The 23,376-nt window shown below is 38.3% G+C and overlaps 1 protein-coding gene across 5 annotated transcripts in view; it reads left to right on the top strand.

Annotated features, from left to right (window-relative positions):
* Positions 1–23,376, top strand: part of Orc3 (origin recognition complex subunit 3) — a 47,532-nt gene that overhangs the window by 10,493 nt on the left and 13,663 nt on the right. For all 5 annotated transcript variants that reach the window (XM_013351856.2, XM_005361965.3, XM_026786590.1 and 2 more), the window contains 9 exons: positions 1,113–1,217; positions 2,086–2,234; positions 3,312–3,445; positions 5,819–5,978; positions 7,745–7,858; positions 10,193–10,326; positions 10,752–10,815; positions 19,971–20,087; positions 20,971–21,050. In XM_013351856.2, coding sequence (XP_013207310.1) covers positions 1,113–1,217; positions 2,086–2,234; positions 3,312–3,445; positions 5,819–5,978; positions 7,745–7,858; positions 10,193–10,326; positions 10,752–10,815; positions 19,971–20,087; positions 20,971–21,050 — 1,057 coding nt within the window. The remainder of the gene's footprint in view (positions 1–1,112; positions 1,218–2,085; positions 2,235–3,311; positions 3,446–5,818; positions 5,979–7,744; positions 7,859–10,192; positions 10,327–10,751; positions 10,816–19,970; positions 20,088–20,970; positions 21,051–23,376) is intronic.

Raw genomic sequence — 23,376 nt, 5'->3', positions numbered from 1 at the left:
CCAAGCAGTGATTAAAAGAATACAGTTTGTGTGTTGTTATTTCGGGCATAAGCTAGCCGGGCAGGCGGCCGGGGTGCTGGGGACTCAGCCCCGCCGCTTCTTATTACTACATTTGATAAAGTAATGAAATTGCTCCTGAGCTATTTTCCAAGGTCAGTTATATATGGTTAATAATCTTTTCAAAGGAAGAATTGAACAAATTAGTTGTATTAACATTTCAATACTGACAAAAAGATAGATAATCAGCTTAAAGAAAGAAAATGTTTGGCTCATGGTTTCAAGGGTTTTGTGTATAGTAAGTGTCGGGGTCTGGTGCCAGTCCAGACCATAAATTATTTTTTTGGACCAGAGGGGAAGCCTGGTATTAAAGACACACTCACATAGCTTTATCAGGAGGTAGATTTTCAGTGATCCCTCATGAAGTCCTGAGTTCACATCCTGAAAATTCCTTGCGTTTATTTTCCAAACAGCCTTTATACCAAAACGTAAACTGAAGGTAAATTCATTAGCATGTGTTTCCTAGGTAACTAGGTGAATGACTTTAGTCAAGTTCACATCTTTCTATGCCCTCTCTGTCACGTAGGCTGAGTTAACATCTCTATCCCAGGCGTTCTCTAAATTACAAAGAAGGAGTGGAACTGTATTAGCATATCCTGACCCTGGCTTCAGCTTGTTTGTAGGTGCTGGGTGACTACCTCCTATGCAGCAGGTGCAAACTGGGGCCTGAGATTCTCATCACCATACCATGTAGAAATATGGGAGCTAGTGTAAATATGGGAGATAGTGTATTATGGAATAGCGGGCCGTTAACACAATGCTTTACCTCGAGAGGCAGGGGTAGACAGCAGCCAAACTTACTTCAGTAGGTTTCCCATCTCTCAGTAAGAACTATGTTGAGAACTACCTTAGGGTGTTCAGGAGTAAACTGTACCACATTTCCTTTAGCCATGTCATATTCTGTGAGTAGAGTCAATCATGTTGTAAATTTCTGGATTTCTGTTGAAAATTGCATTTTTAAATTGTTTTTATTTGGTGCTTTACTTAATTTTTAAAAATACCCTTTGTTAAATTATTAAAAAGATGATGACATGATGTTGTTTATTTTCCCATAGGTGTGAATGTCACAGATCATGATTTAATATTCAGAAGTCTAACAGAGACTCTTCGGAATAATGTCACACCATATGTAGTCTCACTGCAAGCTAAGGATTGTCCAGGTAAAATATAAGTGGCGTGGTTTTTGGTGAGTTGTTTCAGTGCTTGCCTACTCTGCCTGGCCAGCACTCTGTGCATGTCTCGCTCATTGCCGTAAGTCCGTTTGTTTTTCCACTTGCAAAGGCCATCAGTGGTTAAACATATAGTTGTAGGCAGAGCCAGACTTGAGTTTGTAAAACCATTAAATCATGAAGAGCACACACTATCATACTCAGATTTGTTTGCATCTGGACTGATAACAAATTTAATGTACTAAATTAGAATTACAGTCTTTTAAGGATGTCTTTTTTAAATGCATGTAAATCAAGATTTGTAATCAATAAAATAATTCTTGATTTTAAGGATAAATACATGATATTCTAAAAAATATTTTATAATTTCCTGCCTATACATTTGCTTAGATGACACTTGTAGATAATACATATAAATTTTGATCTGATCTTAGTCTGAACTAATGAGATATATTTATTCATCTTACTTAGAAAGGGTTTTATGTAACCCAGGCTTTCATTGAATTTACTATGTAGCAGAAAATGACCTTGAATTTCTCCCAAGTCCAGGAATTTCAGGCATGCTTGACCACATTGTTTTTATTTAGAACTATTTTTTTATTAGAACATTGTATTTATTAGAACTGGCAATCAGCTCCAGGGTTGTGTGCATGCTAGACAAGTATAGTACTAGCTGAATCTGTCCAACCCTGGATGAAATTTAAATATTAAGGGAAGGGTACTAAAAAGTCATAATAATGTATTTAGCACATGATAGCTATATTGATAAAATATAGAAAAAGTATATTCTACTCAAATAATGCAATCTGCTTAGCAAAGGTTTCTATGGATAAGTTTTCTTGCTTTTTATATTCTGCAGATGTGAAACATTTTTTACAAAAGTTGACCTCACAGTTGATGGACTGCTGTGTAGATGAAAAATCCAAAGAGACGAGAAGTCCTAAGACCTCCAGAACGACCAGCTACTCAATGGACTCCCTTTGCAGCTGGTACACGGCTGCCACACAGGTACCGGAGACTGGTGTTCAGAAGGCTGGCCCAGGTCATTTCGGTTGTAGCTCATCCTTCTGATAAACAAGTGTGTAGAGCAATGATAGCAGTTTTGTGGTAGCTATTTTTTCTGAAGCTACTAGAATTTGAAAGCATTCTTCTAGTATGTACATTAATTACTAGTGAGTGCTTAGATTCTTAGAAGACATTATATTTGTTGGAGAAGTCCATGAAATGGCAAAGAGAAAACATCCAAAGTTGGTTGGGAATTCTATTTCTACAATAATAGCTGTAACTTCCTTATATTACCTCCTAAGTTCTTCAGTATTTACTTTTGTTTCGTAGACACTTATCACCTATTCCTGCTGTCAATTTAGTACTTGATGAGTAATTCTGTAATTTTTAAATTTTAGTTTGTTCCATGTTTAGAATTCTTGGGAAACATTACTGTATAAAGAAGGTTATTGAACAAAACAATGCAATACATAATGTATGTTCAACAAAGTATAATGTCATTCTACTGTGAGCGTCTTCATTGGACGGTTCCTGGGTGCTGTGTTTAAGTAAAAGTACTGGGGTGAATTTTCTAGTGTTTTGCTGAAGTCATACATGAAATCTCATTGCATTTTATGTAAGAATGCTTATGCTAATAGCTTAATTTGATCCAAACTCTTAGATGTTTTTAGGAATCAAACTCATGGTAATTTGGCCGGGCGATGGTGGCGCACGCCTTTAATCCCAGCACTCGGGAGGCAGAGGCAGGCGGATCTCTGTGAGTTCGAGACCAGCCTGCTCTACAGAGTGAGTTCCAGGACAGGCTCCAAAGCTACAGAAAAAAAAAAAAAAAAAAAAAAAACCCAAAAAAAAAAATCAATTGTAAAGGTTCTTTTCCTATGTTTTTCAGCAGAAAATCTGTCTCCTATGTGTTATGGGTCATACTGAACCTTTTTCTTACTGTTACTAGGTCTACAAACAGATTCTGCTGGTAACTGTTTATTTATTTGGGAAAATAAAAACAGTTATTGTGAAATATAGAAAGAACTACATTACCAAGTGTCATTATGGTATTGTTTGACAATTTAACTCCTCCATTAGACGACAGGCCCCAAACTGACAAGCAAAAAGAGGACGACCTGTAGCCAATGGCAGTGTCCTCCTGTTGTGCTCATCCTGAAGAATATGGAGAGCTTCAGCACGAAAGTACTCCAGGACTTCATCATCATCAGCAGGTAGAGGGTGCACTGCTTGGCCTTCGTCCTCTCATTTGTTACTGCTGTGTGTGTCCAAGTACCATGTGCCTGTGTGCAGATTAGATAGCTGCGAATGGGTGTCCTGTGCTCACGCTCGGGTCTCCAGGTGTGCCTTTACTTGCTGGGCCGTATCACTGGTCCCTGTTTTATTTTCCTGTGCATTCAAAGTAGCGGATTTCCATAAGGCATGTTGTGTATCTGGTTTCACTTTCCTTTAGCTTTCTCTCCCTTCTTCTTGTTCCCATCCCTTTAAAGTCTTCACGTCCAATTACTTGACTTTTTGTGTAAAATTTCCTTTGTGGTAAGAAAACAATACTTTTTTTTTTTTTAAGATTTATTTATTTATTATGTATACAGTATTCTCAGTACTCTGCCTGCACAGAAGAGGGCACCAGATCTCATTACAGATGGCTGTAAGCCACCATGTGGTTGCTGGGAATTGAACTCAGGACCTTTGGAAGAGCAGGCGGTGCTCTTAACCACTGAGCCATCTCTCCAGCCCCAGAAAACAATACTTTTAACTTAAAAACATAGTATTTTAAGACCAGCTTAATGAAATTCAAAACTATTTTAGATTTTTTTTTTCCAAAAGTAAATTTCAAAGACTTCATAGCAAATTATTTTCTTGGCTTTTGGCATAAGGTTGACCAGACAGATTTCACCTGTTCTTAGTTAACTTGGTAAATAGGTATAAAATATCATTCATCTTACAAATATTACCTCCTTAACTGTTTTCATTATGAAAGTATCTTATTTCTATATATGTGCAGTAAGATTTTTTTTTTAATGTCATGAGTATTTTAAGGCAATCTTGTGAGACTTAAAATTGAAGTAACTAACCCTATTTTAAACTCCCATGACATTTGTTCCTGTTGTATATTTGTTAGGATATAATTAACTTTGTCATGCATATTCTGTATGTCAGCTAACATACTAAAAAGTCTTACTTTGAGTGTGATTTTGTTTCATTGAATAACGAGTTGTAGATATAGTCGTCTGTCCCCTTAATAGCCCCTCCCCCCTGAGCTGGGGATAAAACCCAAGACTTGATGCATGCCTGAGCAGATTCTCTACTGTTGAAGTGTATTTCTTGGGTTAATGTCCTAAGACATTTTTCAAACTTTGTAACATTCTCTGCAGATGTGCAATGTGGTGTGTAACAGTGTTTAACTTGGATTTGATAGTACTGTGGACATAGAGCAGACGCAAGACAGTGCTGTGCTTATAGTTCCTGTGAATGGAGAAAGAAGGGCATGCAGCCCACACTGAAAAGCAGTAGGAAGGAGGGGAGTGCAGAGAGGTGTGATCTGCAGAGCCCCTCATGAATAGTGCAGTTCCACTGCATGGCTGCTGTTTGTTCTGTCTGAGCCGTGCTGATATGATCACATTCAGGATATTTAGGACAGAAATAGAAGGAAGGGATATGATTCTTCTGAATGATGTCCATTAAAAAAATCCCTTACATATGTGTAAAGCTATGTATATGTGAAAAGGAAGGAGAGGCTGATGTGAGGAAGACTAGGTGAGTCTCAAGGTTAGTAAGAGTATTTTAAGTGATATTGACACATTGTTACAGAACTTTGGTTATCTCATTGATCTCTGTGTCCTTGTTTATAAAAGAAAAGGATCCATATGGATTGATTGGAATCAATATGGAAGGTGGCCATTTTATTTTTTTTTCACTTTAAAAAGCAAATGAATGATCTAGAAAACTTAATAAGAATGTCTTAATCAGAGAGTCCGGGTTTATCCCCTGCTTTTCCAGTCACAATCCATCTGGCCTTGGTGAGCTCCCAATAGATCAGCCCCACTGTCTCCGTGGGTGGGTGCACCCCTCTTGGTCCTGACTTCCTTGCTCATCTTCTCCCTCCTTCTGTTCCTTATTGGGACTTTGGGAGCTCAGTCCAGTGTTCCAGTGTGAGTCCATCGCCAGAATGGCACTGGGTTTTGATCCTACTTCTTGTTCTGGCTTTGTGGGGGCCTAGCCAGTTTAGATGTTCACCTTCCTAGACCAGGATGGAGGGGGGAGGACCTTGGACTTTCCACAGGGCAGGGAACCCTGACTGCTCTTCAGACTCGAGAGGGAGGGGGAGAGGAGGGGGGAGGGTGGGAGGAGTGGGAGGCTGGGGGGTGGCGGAAATTTTTTTTTTCTTTCTCAATAAAAAAAAAAAGAATTATGAATAAAAAAAAAAAAAAAGGAAAACAAAAAAAAAAAAAAAAAATAAAAAAAAAAAAAAAAAAGAAGGTGAACCCAAAAAAAAAAAAAAGAATGTCTTAAAATAATCATTTTGAAGTGTAATATATTGAAAGACATTTGCTGAAGAAGCTTTTGTATGTTTCTTTAAAAACCAGTCAGCATCTGCATGAATTTCCACTAATTCTCATTTTTGGAATCGCCACTTCTCCGGTTATTATCCATCGACTGCTTCCTCATGCAGTGTCATCTCTGCTGTGCATAGAGCTGTTCCAGTCTCTGTCTTCCAAGGAGCACCTGACAGTAATTCTTGATAAGGTAAAAAGGAATTATGCTTACCACCCGTGCCATGGAGTGAAACACACACTACCAGACATCCATTGTCTGTAAGAAGTGATACCAATAAATCATGTGTCTCCCAGATTTTGTTCAACTTATTGCATATTTTTTAATATTCTTATTAAATTATGTTTATTCTTGAATAGTCTCTCTCTGTATAAAATTGCCTCTCAAATAAAAATAAGCTTTATGAAAGTGATTTTATGTATATATTCATTCTTTTTGGTTTTTCAAGACAAGGTTTCTCTGTAGCTTTGGGAGCCTGTCCTGGAACTGGCTCTTGTAGACCAGGCTGACCCCGAACTCACAGAGATCCGCCTGCCTCTGCCTCCTGAGTGCTGGGATTAAAGGCGTGCGCCACCACCTCCCAGCTATATTCATTCTTGTTTGCATTACTTAGTTGAAAAGATTAGGCTTTTAAAATTAATTTAGAGATCTAGAGATACAGCCCACTAACAACCACTTGTCTGGCAGTATAGAAGGCAAGCCCTGGATTTGAGTTGTAAAAGTAATAAGTAAAATTTTACAGAATTTATGGACTTCAGACCATTACCAGACTGTTTTGACGTTATATTTTAGATAAGATGGTTTAAGTGTTTTAAGAGTTACTTTTATTGTATCTGTGTGAGTGTTTTGTCCGCATAGATGTGAGTGCTCCACACAGATGCAGGGCCTTTTGAGGTCAGAAGAGGGTGTTGATTGATGGGTGCTCATGAGCTCCAGCCCTCTCTCCAGCCCTGAGGTTGTTCTGTGGAATTTGACAACTGTCACATTGCTCTTAACAACAGCTGCTAAACTTAGACTTTAACTGCGGTAACATTTCTGTGTCAATAGCAGTATGGTTCCTTATTATCGACTGCCACAGATTCATCCTAGATTCCAGTAAGATGTGTCTGAAAACTGATGGTTGTGTAGGGTAAAATGACAACCCTTCTCCACATCTGTTCACAGCAGATAGCATTCTGATTTATTGACACATTAGAAAAAACTACTTCAGTTTAAAATTGACTCATTGTAACCAAATGTAACTGTCCTTGTGAAAATATACTTTTGTTAAAAAATTCTAGTATAAGGTTTGATTTTCAAATGTAAAGCATCACTGTAGCTCATTGAAAACTGACCAAATAATGCAGGTTGCTCTGTAGTTTCAAAAAGAAAAATCATTTCTGTTCATATGTTCTCATTCAGTACCAGATAGCTTACTGCTCTTCACTAGTTTGGATCAGAAGGGAGAGAAGACTTATTTGATAGCAAAAAAGTGCATCAATTTTTTAATCTTCTGGTATGAGAAAAGAGGTTATATTGCTAACTATATAACTAAATAAATATATGTACATTACTTGAAGATCAGGGATTTAATGGAAGCTGGCAGACATCTTTGGTTTAGAATGTAGTTTGAACATGGGAATGGTGGCACTTGGGAGAAAGAGCAGGCAGAGCTCTGTGGATTTTATTTATTTTTTTATTGTTTTTGTCAATCTGGTGTACATAGTAAATTCAGGACAGCCAGGGCTACCTGGTAAGATCGCCTTCCACATACACTGGGACTGTAATGCTCATTGCTTTTTGGTGTTTTCACTCTCAAGTAAGTAAAATTTACTATTTGTTTGATGATTGATCTTAAAAAAGAAACAGTATAGATAGCTACTATTGCTTTTATATTTGTTGTGTCTTGCTATTTATCCTTCATGTTCGTGATAAATGAAGACTAAGGAATATGTCTTTCACCCTTCTGTCTCTTTCAGCTGCTTTTTACAGCTCAATTTCCTTTTAAAATAAGTAAAAAGGCATTACAGGTCCTGACCAACATCTTTTTATATCATGATTTCTCCATTCGAAACTTCATCAAAGGACTTAAGGTAAGAAATACTGGTGAGTTTGAAAGTTCACCATCTGTACGTTGTGTACATTATTCCCGATCGACTAGTATAATGATGAAGACATTTTCATAGTAAGATCTAGAAAGAATAAATTCTAGGGCCCACCTTTCCTTTCTTACCTTGCCGTCACCTGTAGAAGATAACATTGTGTTATCAGTAATGGAAAAGAGCTCTTTCCATTAGAGAGTCTTAACCATTGAGGGTTGGACTGGAGGGGAAGGATTTATTTATTTTTGCTTAGAACTTGATGAACTCACCTAAGGAATGCCACTTATTAGGGACCAACAGACTTTTCTGCTGAGCCAGAAAATGGATGTCTTCAGCTTTGTTCTGTATGTGTTTGTGGCCTTTACTGCTGACATTTTTCCAAACTGTAAAACCACATTTTTTGGTTATATGAAAATAAGTGATATGCTATATTTTGTTATTCAGTACAAATGTGTGTTAATATTTATTTGTATGCATTGTGAATGCATGCTCATTAGAGTCATATGAATTGTGTAAACTGATTCTTGATCTTAACTTCATAACATTGGTTTTAACCTAAAAAGAATCCCATTTTTCAGTTGTTTAAAAGTTAATATTAATTACTTTTCTTGGGAACTACCTAAGTTATCAAAGTATAGTCATTGTTGGTACATGCCAGTTGTCAATTTCATTAAGACCTGTATATTACAACCTTTATTGGAAAAGTCTAATATGAAAATCTTAATCTTTTTATCCTTAGAAACTTAGAAACTCTTAAGTGTGACTGTCTTAGGCACAGAAGTGCCATCTGACAGGTGAAGTCATGTGTAACAGCTCTGCAGAGACTCGGGATAGAGAAAACATCATAGCAACCCAGTAGCCAACCAAATATTTTAAAATTTGTATATGTAAGAGCATGTTAAATCATTAACTTCCTTTGGGGAATGCTATCTTCTAAAGTCCTGTCAGTCCAGTAATACGGTGTGTTGGTTTTTCGTCAATTTGATGTAAAGTTCCCCTGGGAAGAAAGAACCTCAAATGAAGAAATCCCTCTACCACACTGGATATGTCATAGTGGCATTTTCTTGAGAGTTGATTAACGTGAGAAAGCACAGCCTACTGTGGGTGGTGCCACTTCTGGACAGCTCATCCTGGGGTTGGGTATAAGAAAGGTTGCTGAATGAAGCCCAGTCAAGCCTGTAAACCCCATGTCTCCGTGGTTCCATCTCTACTTATGAGAATTACTGCTCTTGCTTCCCTCAATAATGTTCTATGGTTGGTTTTTGTTTTTTTGAGGTTTGTTTGTTTGTTTGTTTGTTTGGTTGGTTTTTCAAGATAGGTTTTCTCTGTAAAACAGTTCTGACTGTCCTGGAACTGGGTTTGTAATCTAGGCGGGCCTCAAGCTCACAGAGATCCACCTGTCTCTGCATACCAAGTGCTAGGATTAAAGGCGTGTGCCACCATCACCCAGCCTGTGGTTGGAATATTTAAGCCAATAGACCCTTTATTTTCTTTCCTAAATTGCTTTTGGTAATGATCTTTATCATAGCTACAGAAAACAGAATGGGATACAAGGTAATCTGAATAAACAAGCTTGCTTAAAATCAGAAAAAAAAATGATAATCTTATTAAATCACTGTAGAATTTAGACAGTCATCCCTATGAAGACAGCAGCAGTCTATTATTTGAGTCCTTTACTAGTGCATATACTTTTTTTTTTTTTTTGATGGGTTAAAACTGAATTTGAAGGTACAGAATTTTGTTACTCTTATCAGTAGGTATAGCATTGTATTTATTTGAACTGCAACATTGTATTTATTTGAACAGAGAGATCAGGTAGTATAATTTGGGGTGATGTCTTCTGAGTATCTATTAGATCTTTAAGATCATATAATAGTCCCATCCATATAATTTTTGCAATACTTTTAACTAGTTTTGCACTAATGTATTCATCTATTTCTTTTAGTATGTATTTCTGAGATTACTTTTTCTGACCTTGTCCACAGAATTGTAGTCTTGAAAGGTCTATAAGTACTGTTGCAATGTTATTGTAACATAATTGTTTTAATAGTTATTTTTATTTTTGTCCGTTGGTATTTGTCCTATAAGTCTGTTAGTGTCTCACATGTACGGTGCCTTGAAGGCCAGAAGAAAGTGTCCAGTTCTCAGGAGCTGAAGTTACAAATGGTCACTGGCTCCTAGTTACTGGGAACCCAACCTCTTATCTCCAAGAGCAACAAATGCTCTCCAACCACATATACGTTTGCTTTTAAAAGAGTTAAAATTAAGAAGGTAAAGGGCAAAATGTTTACTACCAAACTATAAAAAAAATATTATTTCTTTCAGCTTTCTCTACTAGAACATTTTTATTTGCAACCCTTGAGTGTTCTGTGCTGTGATCTCCCAGAAGCCAAGAAAAGAGTAAAATTTTTCTCAGTTAATCAATGTGAAAACATCCGGCGCCTTCCATCATTTAGGAGGTAAAAAGATGAGTCTATATTTAATGTATTTTATACTAGAGACTAGGATGAAATGAAAAGTGCTAGCTTCCGTTGGCTTTGGACCGAGGGATGGAATGCTAGTTGATTTTGCAGTGTAGAACCATACTGCTTTTAGTGATGGAGTTTCTTTGTTGGATTGAAAATTTTAACATAAAAATATTTTTACTAATATTTTACATAATTTGTAAGTTCTCTAGAGTTATCTTTTAGAAATGATATTATATCACCTTTATGACTTCAATAATTATCATTAAGGCAATTACGAACTGTTATCTTGAATTTATTTTTGAGCAGAAATGTAAAAAATAGGGAAACCATTCTAGGTAGTTATTTTTAACATGCTATTCAAATATGCAAATTGTTTAATATTCCCCTTTTTCTGTATGGGATGACAAAAATTTTAGGTACGTGGAAAAACAAGCTTCAGAAAAGCAAGTTGCACTGTTGACCAATGAGACAGTTTTAAAGGTAGGAATGTGTGTGCCTTACTGCCTTTTTCTTCATGCAAAAGAATATGCATTCAAACGTTGATTAATTTTATAAAATAGACCTGTATATCTTAGTACTCGGAGGATGAGGTGCTGAGTCTTGATAATCAGCTAGCAGTGAGTACTACACATGACAAAATCAAGTTTAAACAAGTCACAAAGAATTTTTCTTTATATCAGTAGAGATTTGCTGTATTGATTTTTTGTTGTTTATTTTATTTTTTTTTTTTTTGTAAGACTGTTTTAAATAAAAGCTTGTAGACGCTAGGCAACTTAACCATCTGCTGCTAAGACAGAGACTGTGCTTTCGTTTCTCAGCCACCCAGACACGAATACTTGCACAGAAGCTGTATTAATTACAACACTGGCCAGAATATGTCTCAGGCATATTCCTAGTAAGCTCTTGCATCTTAAGTTAACCCATTTCTATTAGCCCATGTATTACCATGTGGCTGTGTGCTTCCTTCCTTCCCTCATTCCTTCCTTCCTTCCTTCCTTCCTTCCTTCCTTCCTTCCTTCCTTCCTTCCTTCCTTCCTTTCTTCCTTTTCTTTCTTTCTATTTTTATTTTTTTAAGAGAGAAAACTTATTGTTTTTTCTTTTTTTTTAAAATATTGATTTATTTATTATGTATACAATATTCTGTCTGTATGCCTGAAGGCCAGATGAGGGCGCCAGACGTCTTTACAGATGGTTGTGAGCCACCATATGGTTGCTGGGAATTGAACTCAGGACCTTTGGAAGAACAGGCAATGCTCTTAACCACTGAGCCATCTCTCCAGCCCTTGTTTTTTCATTTTACACACCAATCTCAGTTCCAATTCCCTCCCCTCCTCCCATTCCCTCCACTTATCTCTCCCCTCCCCCTCACCTCCCCAGAGAGAGTAAGGCACTTTGCTTTGGGGAAGATCCAAGGCCCTCCTTACTGTATCCAGGCTGAGCAAGGTATCCATCCAAAGAGTTCCCAAAAAGCCAATATAAGCAACAGGGATAAATCCTGGTGTCACTGCCAGTGGCCCCACAATCTGCCCCAGCCATACAACTGACACCCACATTCAGAGGGACTAATTTGGACCTATGCTGTTTCCTTTCCTGTCCAGCTGGAGTTTCTGAGCTCCCATTAGCTCAGGTGAACTGTTTCAGTGGGTGAACCCATCATGATCTTGCTTTGCTCATATTCTCACTCCTCCCACTCTTAAACTGGACTTAGAGAGCTCAGTCCAGTGCTTTGGTACAGCATTACCTCATTTTCTACATGTCTTATTTCTTCGGTGGCTGGCTGGCACCTGACCTGACTCTGCCTTCCATTTCTCTCTGTATCTTTGCTCGGATTTCCCACCTGGCTTTACTCTGCTAAGCCATTGATGAAAACAGCTTTTTTCATTAACTTATTAAAAGCAATATATATAGGATAGAACATCCGCTATCAGTTGACTTCATTTTATTATATAGTGATAATGCCAGGAAAGAAGTAATATTGTTGCAAGTCTATTAGTTATGTAGCAACAGATACATTTCCCTCGTGTGTGGAATCCAGATTAAAAACAACAGCAACAGCAGTAACATGCAAGTAGGACCCATTTTGGAGCAGGAAGGGACCATTGGGGAGATGAATATGATTAAAGGTGAATATAAATATGACAATAAGTATTAAGATGACATTCTAAAGCAAATCATTGTGTATGTTGGTGTATACTGGTGCTATAGTTTAGGTTTCTATTGCTTTGATTAGGCACCATTACTAAAAGCAACTTGGGGAGGGAAAGGCTTTATGTGCTTATGCATCCACATCACAGTTCATAATGGAAAAAAGCAGTCAGGAAGCTAGAGGCAGGAGCTGATGCCGAGGTGATGGAGGAGTTCTGTTTACTGGCTTGCTCAGCCTGACTTTTTTAGAACCCAGAACTGTCTGCTGAGCTGTGGCACTACATATTGTGTGCTGTGCCCTCCCACATCAGCGACATTAAGAAAACGCACTGTAGTGAGTTTGAGACCAGCCTGGTCTACAAGAGCTAGTTCCAGGACAGGCTCCAAAATCACAGAGAAACCTTGTCTCGAAAAACCAAAAAAAAAAAGAAAAAAAAAGAAAACGCACTGTGCACTGTAGGCTGGCCCACAGGTCAGTGTGACGGCACACTTTCTCAATTGTGGGTTCCTCTTTCAAAATGACTCTGTCCTATTTTGAGGTAGACATAGAATCTGTCAAAGGAAATTTAAATAATATGGTATATAATTTAGAAGGCAACTGTAATTTCAGGCAAGGCTAGCCTTGTCCCATTCATCTTTAGACTACTACTACTCTTTCATACAGCTACTGCTACTAGTTTCTTATCTGTCACTCTAGAACTAGAGTCCACATGTGACAGTAATTATGTCTACTGGTGAACTCTTCTTTCTTGAAGAGAAACGACGTTCCTCAGCATGTGGATTTTGCACTTAATTTTGTACATCATTCTATGTTGCTGCTAAAGCGCGTGCCATGGTGTCCTGTTGAATAAATGACCCTCTGTTTTCTTTAGTAACGTTCTTACTGGTAGTGTTTAGAGACCTCGCATGTCTCATTAGCTTCACATTACCGTGCTTGTCTAGGAAGAAAGCTATTAGAAAACTGGCCGTCAACTGAAAATGAGCTCAAAGAAGCCCAACTTTTAAGTGTGAATTTTACTGACTGTAAATTCTAACAAAAGATATTAGATCCTACGAGGAGGGCATATGTTCTGTGGAATCGTAAAACTAATTTGTCTATATTATAAAATCTTCTTTGGACTTTAGGTGTAATAATTTCACTTCGTGGTGCTTTTTTATTTGTAAATTCTTAAAATAAAGTTTTTTATTCTTTTGAGATTTGTTTTACTTTATGTATGAATGCTCTGTCTGCATGTACACCTGCACACCAGAAGATGGCAACAGATCCCACTGTAGATGACTGTAAGTCACCATGTGTTTGCTGGGAATTGAACTCGGAACCTCTGGAAGAGCAGGTGGTGCTCTTAACCACTGAGCCATCTCTCCAGCCCCATGAAATTTTAATGTTAAAAAAAATCTCCAAAATATGTTGATGATAGCGTCTATTAAATATTTCTTTCATTTAAAAAATGTGTTTATTTTTTGAGATAGGCTGGCATCAAATTATGTCTGTAACTGAATAATCTCTATAACCCTTTCAGTGCAGTATAGGAAGTTCTTGGAGCCAATGCAGGTGATTTCACTAGAAGAAATGTCAGAACCAGTGAGACTAAGTAGTTTAAGATTAGTATCAACTCTCCGCTGAGTCAACTGTTGCTAGGTACATTTCTTGCTCGTACATTCATGGTGTTGTCGCAAGTCAGGAATACTTGTCATGGTACCCTCGACTCACTGACATAAAGAAGAGCCTGTTTAGACTAGTACAGAAATGGCATGATATTTATCTGTTGCAAGGACTGTATATTTCCTAGGCATTTATTTGTGTCTTATTCTTGTTTCACTACCTTCTGTTTGTTATTTTCTTTGCTGTATTCATTTTATTTAGCACTATATTTTGTCCTTCAAGGACCTGTTTTCTCAAGACTTCATATACTTAGAAATATGAAGAAGTGCATATGGTTTGTACTCTTAAGGTATAGGCTACTTACTAAAGTCATATAAAAGATGTCTATGTAAATAATTAGTATGCTGGTATTTTTAATTTAGAGTAAAAGTATCTGTGAATATTTTAATCTTTTCCCAAAATCACAGTCTAAAATCACAGAAGGCAGAGGTAGGCGGATCTCTGTGAGTTCGAGGCCAGCCTGGTCTACAAGAGCTAGTTCCAGGACAGACTCCAAAGCTATACAGAGAAATCTTGTCTCAAAAAAAAAAAAATACTAATTTAAGCTTCAATTTTCTTATATAGAAAATGAAATAATGATTCCTATTGTGATTTCTGCTTAGCTTATTCAGCAGGTAAAGATGAGATGAAAAATATAACAAAGCTTTTATAATTGCAGATCACATTATGACTTACATATTTTTCACTAGTATAAAATTTGATCTTAGTTTTAAATGCATAGCTTTATGTATTTTGTGTATCATATTATGTACAAACTTTATATAACAATATGTAATATGTTATTTAGTTAAATAGACATATTTCCTCTCCATAGAAGGTTGAGTCGGGGCTTTTCTGTGTAGCCCTGGCTGTCCTGGAACTCTCTGTAGACCAGACTATACTCAAACTCACAGAGATCCTCCTGCCTCTGCCTATTCATAAAGTGCTGGGTTTAAGGGCAGGTGTGCCTGACTTTATAATCAAATTTTCTGAGAGGTAGAAAATAAATTTGTTTTTTTGTTTTTGTTTTTTTTTTTTTTTTGTTTTTTCGAGACAGGGTTTCTCTGTGGCTTTGGAGCCTGTCCTGGAACTAGCTCTGTAGACCAGGCTGGTCTCGAACTCACAGAGATCCGCCTGCCTCTGCCTCCCGAGTGCTGGGATTAAAGGCATGCGCCACCATCGCCCGGCTTGAGAGGTAGAAAATAAATTATACTCCAGAGAAGCTTTCAGTATATCCTGACTATTTCTGTTCTAAAATCTGTTTTGCTTTTTGCCCTGATAAACTTACAAATTAGTCATCGTCAAACATCAGTTTGGCTCAGAATCATCTGTATTTCTGTGATTACTGGGGTTATAGGCGTTGTCTCTTTGTGAACACAGCTACCACATAAGACAGATTAAAAAAAACTCCATGTAGATGAAGTGTCACAAAGGAGTAGGTGACGAACTATTAAAGGGTTGCAGTTAGGGCTCAGGCTGTAGCCTAGTAGGTACAGTTCGTGCCTAGCATGTCCGAATCCCTTGCTCATTCCTTATTATTGCATAAACCACACATTTCAAGGCTATCTTTGGCCATATAGGAAATTTTAGGGCCAGCCTGGGTTATACAGAGACCTGCCTTGAAGATAATCATTTAGTCAGTAGTCACAATTAGTAAATGATGGGTCTGCCATTAATATCCAGACCTGATATCAAAGCCCTATATCCTTTGTAGGATGCTTTATTGAGAGTGCAAGCAAGCAAAAGATGCCTAAAGGGTCTTCCGTGTATTTGAGCACTCAGAAACAAGCTTTTCAGTTGATTCTGAAGGTAGTTTGTGGGTGGCTTAGGAACTGCTTCACATGAGATAGTTGCAGGTTGATATTCAGATAGCCCTGTCAAGCTGCCTGGGTGTCCTGCCCAGCTAGCTATGTGTCTCTGCTCTAACTGAAGAAAAGTGGGAATAACCCCTTAATTTGCCTCCAACTACGGTTTTATCGTTATATATTTATGTAGACATTTGCATGTATACTTTAAGTAACATTTAAAAAATGAAGTTCTATCATCATAGCTTAAGGTTAGGTTCATTTTAATGCTGGTCTACATAGTCTGTATTATTAATAATAGTTTGCTATTCATGTTTACCCCTTCATGTCAGTTTCCATTAGTTTCAGCATATTTTGTGAATTACTAACCCTACATACTTTGGCTTCAAGCAAGCTTGTATGGCAGTTTCTTAATTAGTTATTAGTGGGGGAAGGCCCAGCCCATTGCAGGTGATCCATCCTGGATTCTATAGGAGAGCAGGCTGAACAATCCATGTGGAGCACGTTGGTAAGCAGCATCCCTCCATGGCCTCTGCATCAGTTCATACCTCCAGATTCCTGACTCATTTGAGTTCTTGTCTTCCTTCAGAGGTGGACTATGATGTGGAACTAACTATAAGACAAATAAACCCTTTTCTGCCCCAACTTCCTTTAGTTTCATCACAGCAATAGAAACCACAAGACTAAAGCTGTTTTAGTTAGGTTTTCTATTGTTGTGAAGAGACACCACCATGGCAATTTTTGTAAAGAAAACATTTGATTGGGGTGGCTTACTTATAATTCAGAGGTTTGGTCCATTGTCATGTTCGGACATAGTACTGGAGAAGTAGCTGAGAGTCCTACATCTCTCAGGAAGTAGTCTAAGACACTGAGCATGGGTGAGACCTCACAGCCCACTTCCACAGTGACACACCTACTCCAGCAAGACCACACGCCTCCTAAAGTGCCACTCCCTTTGAGGGCCATTTTCTTTCAAACCAGCACAGCTTTGTTAAACATAGTTACATTTCGTTTATTAAAGAATATGTGTGTATTTTTTTAATTTATTTATTTATTATGTATACAATATTCTATCTATATGTATGCCTGAAGAGGCCACCAGATCTCATTACAGATGGTTGTGAGCCACCATGTGGTTGCTGGGAATTGAACTCAGGACCTTTGGAGGAGCAGGCAATACTCTTTTTTTTTTAATTATTTATTTTACATACCAACTACAGTTCCTCTTCCCTCCTCTCTTCCCATTGCCTGCTCCCTACCCACCTCCATCTATTCTTCAGATTTGATAAGAAATTAAATTTCTTCCTTTTTTTATGGTCTTTCTTTTTTTGTTGTTTATTTTTTTTTTGTTGAAAAAAAATTTCTGCCTCCTCCCCATTTCCCATTTCCCTCCCCCCACTCCATTCCCCCTCCCTCTCTGAAGAGCAGTCCAGATTCCCTGCCCTGCGGGAAGTCCAAGGTCCTCCCACTTCTATCCAGGTCCAGGAAGGTGAGCACCCAAACAGGCTAGGCTCCCACAAAGCCAGTTCATGTATTAGGATCGAAACCTAGTGCCATTGTCCTTGGCTTCTCATCAGCCTTCATTGTCCGCCATGTTCAGAAAGTCCGGTTTCATCCCATGCTTATTCAGTCCCAGTCCTGCTGGCCTTGGTGAGCTCCCAATAGATCAGTTCCACTGTCACAGTGAGTGGGTGCACCCCTCGTGGTCCTGACTTCCTTGCTCGTGTTCTCCCTCCTTCTGCTCCTCATTTGGATCTTAAGAGCTCAGTCCGGTGCTCCAATTTGGTTCTCTGTCTCTATCTTAATCCATCGCCAGATGAAGGTTCTAAGGTGATATGCAAGATATTCATCAGCATGGCTATAGGATAGGGTCATTTCAGGTTCCCTCTCCTCAGTTGCCCAAGGTACTAGCTGGGGACATCTCCCTGGACACCTGCGAGTCCCTCTAGAGTCAAGTCTCTTGCCAACCCTAAGATGGCTCCCTTAGTTAGGATATATACTTCCTTGCTCCCATATCCACCCTTCCTTTATCCTAACCATCCCATTCCCCCAAGCTCTTAACCACTGAGCCATCTCTCCAGCCCTATGAGTGTATTTTTTATGTATGGTTTTGTTAAAGTACTAGAAATCAAAAAAATGACAATGTCTATCATTATTATTGTGGTAAATTAGTATTGCCCATATATACATGTATTTATAGCTGGGCAACCTGTTTGTGTCTTGACCCTGAGGAAAAGTGATTCTCCCTCAGCAGCTCTTGTCCGTACGTAAGTCTTGTGTGCTCTTCCCATCCATATAGTCATATTGACTTCTGTAGCTCAGGCAGATCATGTGCAGACAGTCTTATTTTTGAAAGTTCATGCATGTGACCTCTTCCATGGTGATATAATGGGTTGTGTTACAGATGATCCGTTTGAGTGTAGACCATCTGTCGTCTGTATTTCAGTCTGGTAGATCTCTATAATATTCTCCACCTGTGACAGAAAGAAGCTTCTTTGATGAGCACCAAGAGCTGCACTTACCAAAAAAAAAAAAAAAAAAAAAAAAAAGAGCTGCACTTAACGCATGAGTATATGGATTAATATTTAGAAGGAATGGGAAACTACAAACGGAAGTGGCAGGTTCTCTTCCTGCGTCTATGACCCAAATACCACTCTACTTGCAATGGAGCTCTGACCTCTGCAGCCACAGATTCTTGACTAGGCTAACAGTACCAGGCATGACTTCCCTTCTGTTGAGTGGACCGTAAGTCCAATTAGTTTATTTCACACAAGATGTAAGTGCCAATATTGCAGCGTTAGGGATATCTTGCTGTGCCAATGGTTTGCAGCTTCTCCAGCAAGGTAGACTTTTTTTTTTTTAATGTGCATTGGTGTCATGCCTGCAGGTATATCCATGTGAGGGAGCTGGATCAGCTAGAATGACGTTACAGACAGTTGTGAGCTGCCATGTGGGTGCTGGGAATCAAACCCAGGTCCTCTGGAAGAGCAGCCAGTGCTCTTAATTTCTAAGCCATCTCTTCAGTCCTGTGAGGTAGAACTGTTCATAACCTTTCTCCATTGACAACTTCCAACACACTGAGAGCTAACCCTCAGGAAGAAGGGTTGCAGCTCAGGACCACCTTAATTTCTCCTAATCCAGTGATTGAATGATATGTTGTCTTCAGTAATCATCTTCACTTCAACTTCTTCAACTCATGTCACTGCAGAAGCAGCCATCCTGCAGCTCAAAGGACAAACTGGGAGCTGTTGGATGAGTGTGCCCATGTGCACAACTATATGCTTTGGCCTTTTTCTTCTCTTTTTCTTCTCTTCTTTCTTTTGGCTTGATGCAAGAATTTTTTTCTTTTTTCTTTTTCTTTTCTTTTTTTTTTATTTTGGTTTTTTGAGACAGGGTTTCTCTGTAGCTATGGAGTCTGTCCTGGAACTAGCTCTTGTAGACCTTGAGCTCACAGAGATCTGCCTGCCTCTGCCTCCTGAGTGCTGGGATTAAAGGTGTGCACCATTACTGCCCGGCCTGATGCAAGATTTTAAAGAGTCCGGCTTATTTACCACACTCCTCTTTCCCTCACTCTTCTAGAATAAGGTCTTGTTATGGTTGGATTACAAGCAGTGAGTAGTCTACACTGTATTTGCTTATGGACCACAGGAATGTCACAGATAAAATTCACAAAGGAGCACTCAGTTGAACTGTTGGCCAGAACCACGGCAGTATGCTGTTTCAGTGACGCTGGGGAGAACTGTGGCGCTTCCTTGCTTAATAGTGGCAGACAGAAGATAAAAATGCTCTACTATAAGTGTGTAATTGGTGGAGTGGATTTCAGGATAGACGCTAAATTACATCAGAATACAGTTCTGATGTGTGGTACTAAAAACCTGCCTAGACTGTGTCCTGAATTTGATGTATATGTCAGCTTTTCATGAATTAAGAAAAGTAATTCATAGTTCTAAACACTCGTTCATTTTCTAGAAAGTATGTATTGATAAATGTTTAAATTTTATTTTACTGCCTTGCATATTATTAGTGTACTCTTGTTTTTTTAGGAGGAAACTCAATTATTACTGGAAAACTTGCATGTTTATCATATGAATTACTTCCTTGTTTTGAGATGTCTTCATAATTTTACCTCTTGTCTTCCCAAGTACCCACTGGGCCGGCAGGTATAAAATTTCTTCATTTGGAGTCAACAACGTAGGAATAATAGTACTTTCTTGTTTTGATTTCTCTAACACTTGGGCAAATGGAGCCAATTCTTATGCTAAGAACACAATCTGTTCCAGCTTATTACATTACTCATAATAGAAATTGGGGTTTTTTTGTTTGTTTCTTTAGTTTTGTTTTTTTCCTTAAAGTCATAGCTAGAAGTAGCCATGTGGATCCCAGTGGCTCGTCTCCTCTGCATTTGTGCTGTAGCATGTAACCTTGCTAACACAACCCTAGCACTTCGTTTGTGCTGTAGCATGTAACCTTGCTAACACAACCCTAGCACTTCGTTTGTCGTGTGCACAGGGAGAGTTAGTTTGAGAGGTAGAATCTGTTTAGAATTTATCTAATAATAATAATTTAGTGGTTAACCTTGCATTTTACCAAGAATTAAAACACAGTACTCTGCTCAGTTGACCTTGTATTATACCCCAAACTTATGAACTATGTGGCGAATGCATGTGAATAGAATATTTAATTTTTAGATCTTTAGCTAAGAGTTTAAGAGATCAAATCGAGGAATGACCTGTGGGAATTTCTGCTAACTTAGCTATTAAATCTTCAATCAGCCATTTATTCCAACTTTAATGACATATAAGTGACTGGTGTCAGCCACTCCCAGTACAATTTTATTTGACTTTTATATTTTTGTAGTGTCTGATCCAATATATGCCAAGAAGTCTCTTGTACTTTAGTGAAATATATACTAAGAAGTCTCTTACAATTTAGTGAAAAATTTTTATTAATATCATATTTTGTTTGCTATGTGTATTTTGCCTAGCTGGTAGGCAACTTAGTGGGTGAGTTTTATTCCTCATTAATCCTATCTTTCGTTTATAGATCAGGGAGCTATATTGCACATGTCTGGATGATAATGTGTGGGATTCCGAGGAGTACACTTCAGCCTTGCAGCTGCTGAGGTAATCTTTTGGTTTTGTTCCTTTTTTGTCTGCATCAGGCCTGCCAGTAAGAAACACCTTCCTCCAGAATTCTGTCTGCCCAAAAGTTTCCTCCATGGCCTGTTGTACCTAAGAATATTTGAAAGCCTTTGAATCTATATGTGCAGTTTCTGGTGGTGCTAATGTAATTAATCAGCAGCTTTCTATTTCTCACTTCCTTGTGTGTCTTCTGGAGTCTGTGCTTCCAGAGCTTCTGAGCCCCAACAGCACTGAACAGTTTACCAGCTCAATGTGCTTTACACTTAGACATGAACTGGCTCATTATAAACTGTTAAATCTATTGGTTTGGTGCCAAATATAACCAAAATTGGTTAGCAGTAAAGATTTCATTTTTTAGAGCCCTGCTCTTCTTTAATCTTTTTAATTTGGCTAGTTAGTGCATAACCAGCTTTGAGATCTTTTGTTTACCTTTAACACTTGAATGTATTTAATTTTGAACATTTATTTAATTTATTTTCATTTTTCAAGATAGGGTTTCTCTGTGTAACTTTGATACCTGTTTTGACACTAGCTCTTGTACACCAGGCTGGCCTCAAACTCACAGAGATCAGCCTGCTTCTGCCTCCTGAGTGCTGTGATCAAAGGCGTGTGCCACCACCCGGCTGCACTTTATTTATTTATTTATTTATTTATTTATTTATTTATTTATTTATTTATTTTGATTTTTCGAGACAGGGTTTCTCCGTAGGTTTTTTTTTTTTTTTTTTTTTTTGTTCCTGTCCTGGAACTAGCTCTTGTAGACTAGGCTGGCCTTGAATTCACAGACAGCCACCTGCCTCTGCCTGCTGGGATTAAAGGCATGTGCCACCCCCGCCCGGCTTGCACATTTATTTTTTATATTGACATTTTTTTTCAGAGTCTTGGACCCAATTTTTTGTGATATAGGATCACAACTGATCTTAGCTGCTTTGGAACCAAATAGAGACAATGAAGGGAGTTTAGGGCTCACACTAAGTTTGGAATACGGGGACGCAAAGCATTCATTACTTTAGATCAACTGCTCCTGGTAGAAGGAGACCATGCTGGTCATGGGGTCAAGGGTTGGCATTATGAAGTTTTAGGGATTGGAATTTGGAAGACATTAATTAAATGAACAAGGACAGAAGACACAAACAGTCATATCCAGTGTAGGCTACAATGTCTCAGAAACAGTTTGTTGAATATTGAAAGAGGCAGTTCTGAGTACCTATTTAAGGAGAATAGGGAGTTCAATAAAGGCTTTGCTTGATTGGCATAGGTACCTATCCGAAGTTTATCTATGGGGCATCTTTTTCAGAGAAAGTGTAAGTACTCAGTTGATTTACTCCTTCAGTGGGTCTCTCTTGCTTCTCATTTTGAGTATCTCCTGGAAAATAGGGTTTTTAATATTGGACAAGTCAAGTCAGTAACTTCTGGAATTTGACATATATGATAAAACTGGCAAAATTGTTTAATATGTTGTATTTTAAGACTGTATCTTTTTTTTTCTTTTAAAGTCAGCAGTCTCCTTTAGTTTTTCCTGTAGGAATGGATCATGGTCATATAGCTCCATGCTGACCACGTAGCCCCCTCTGGAGCCAAATGGGAAGGACTTGTCCACCTGCACTGATTAGTCTCCCTTTGGGGTATCTGCTGGCTAGAGCCCAATCTTTGGAGATTTCGTGGCCACTAATCAAGATGACAGATGACTTACTAAAGAAGTCCTGTCATCCCATAGTTGCCGGCTGACCTTTAAGAGCAAGGACCACAATATAGGCTATTCTTTTTGACCCTCTTAACCTTGTTGAATAGGCCTCCAAGGTTTGGGTGCTGAACCCCAAAGGAAGGTCTTACCAGTGTTATAATTTTCACTTCCCAAACAGTTTTAAGTAAATCTTGATTTTCTTATGACTCGGTTTCCACAAGTGATTAAAACCTAACAAAGTTAGGGACTTGAGAGGTCTTGAAGAGATCTTGAATTCAGACTCTATGGTGTTTGAAAGCCCACTGGTGAGCTAGCCTAGCAAAAACCTCAGGTTTCTGGTTCAGAAACAGATAAAGAGATGAGTTTGTATTTTCATTTTTTATTAAAAATGTGGGGCTTTTTTTGTTGTTATTGTTAGTGAAAGTAGTATATAAGAAAGGAGTTCACCCTTAAACTCATTTACAGTGAGGCTTGCTTCTGATCATCTAAACTGGTTTTATGCAAATTACCCATGATCTGTCTGTTCTCTAAACTTCACTGTCTGTTCTTATTTAATGGCTTTTAAGACTTCTGTTTGCCCCTTCCTCGGTGAGTGCTCCTTCCAAGCTTCTCCAACGCTTTCTC

Source organism: Microtus ochrogaster, linkage group LG5 (assembly GCF_000317375.1).
Source record: "Microtus ochrogaster isolate Prairie Vole_2 linkage group LG5, MicOch1.0, whole genome shotgun sequence".
In the NCBI taxonomy this organism is placed as follows: domain Eukaryota; kingdom Metazoa; phylum Chordata; class Mammalia; order Rodentia; family Cricetidae; genus Microtus; species Microtus ochrogaster.
Note: the sequence above shows the minus strand (reverse complement) of the source record. Positions and strands in the feature narration are given on the sequence as shown.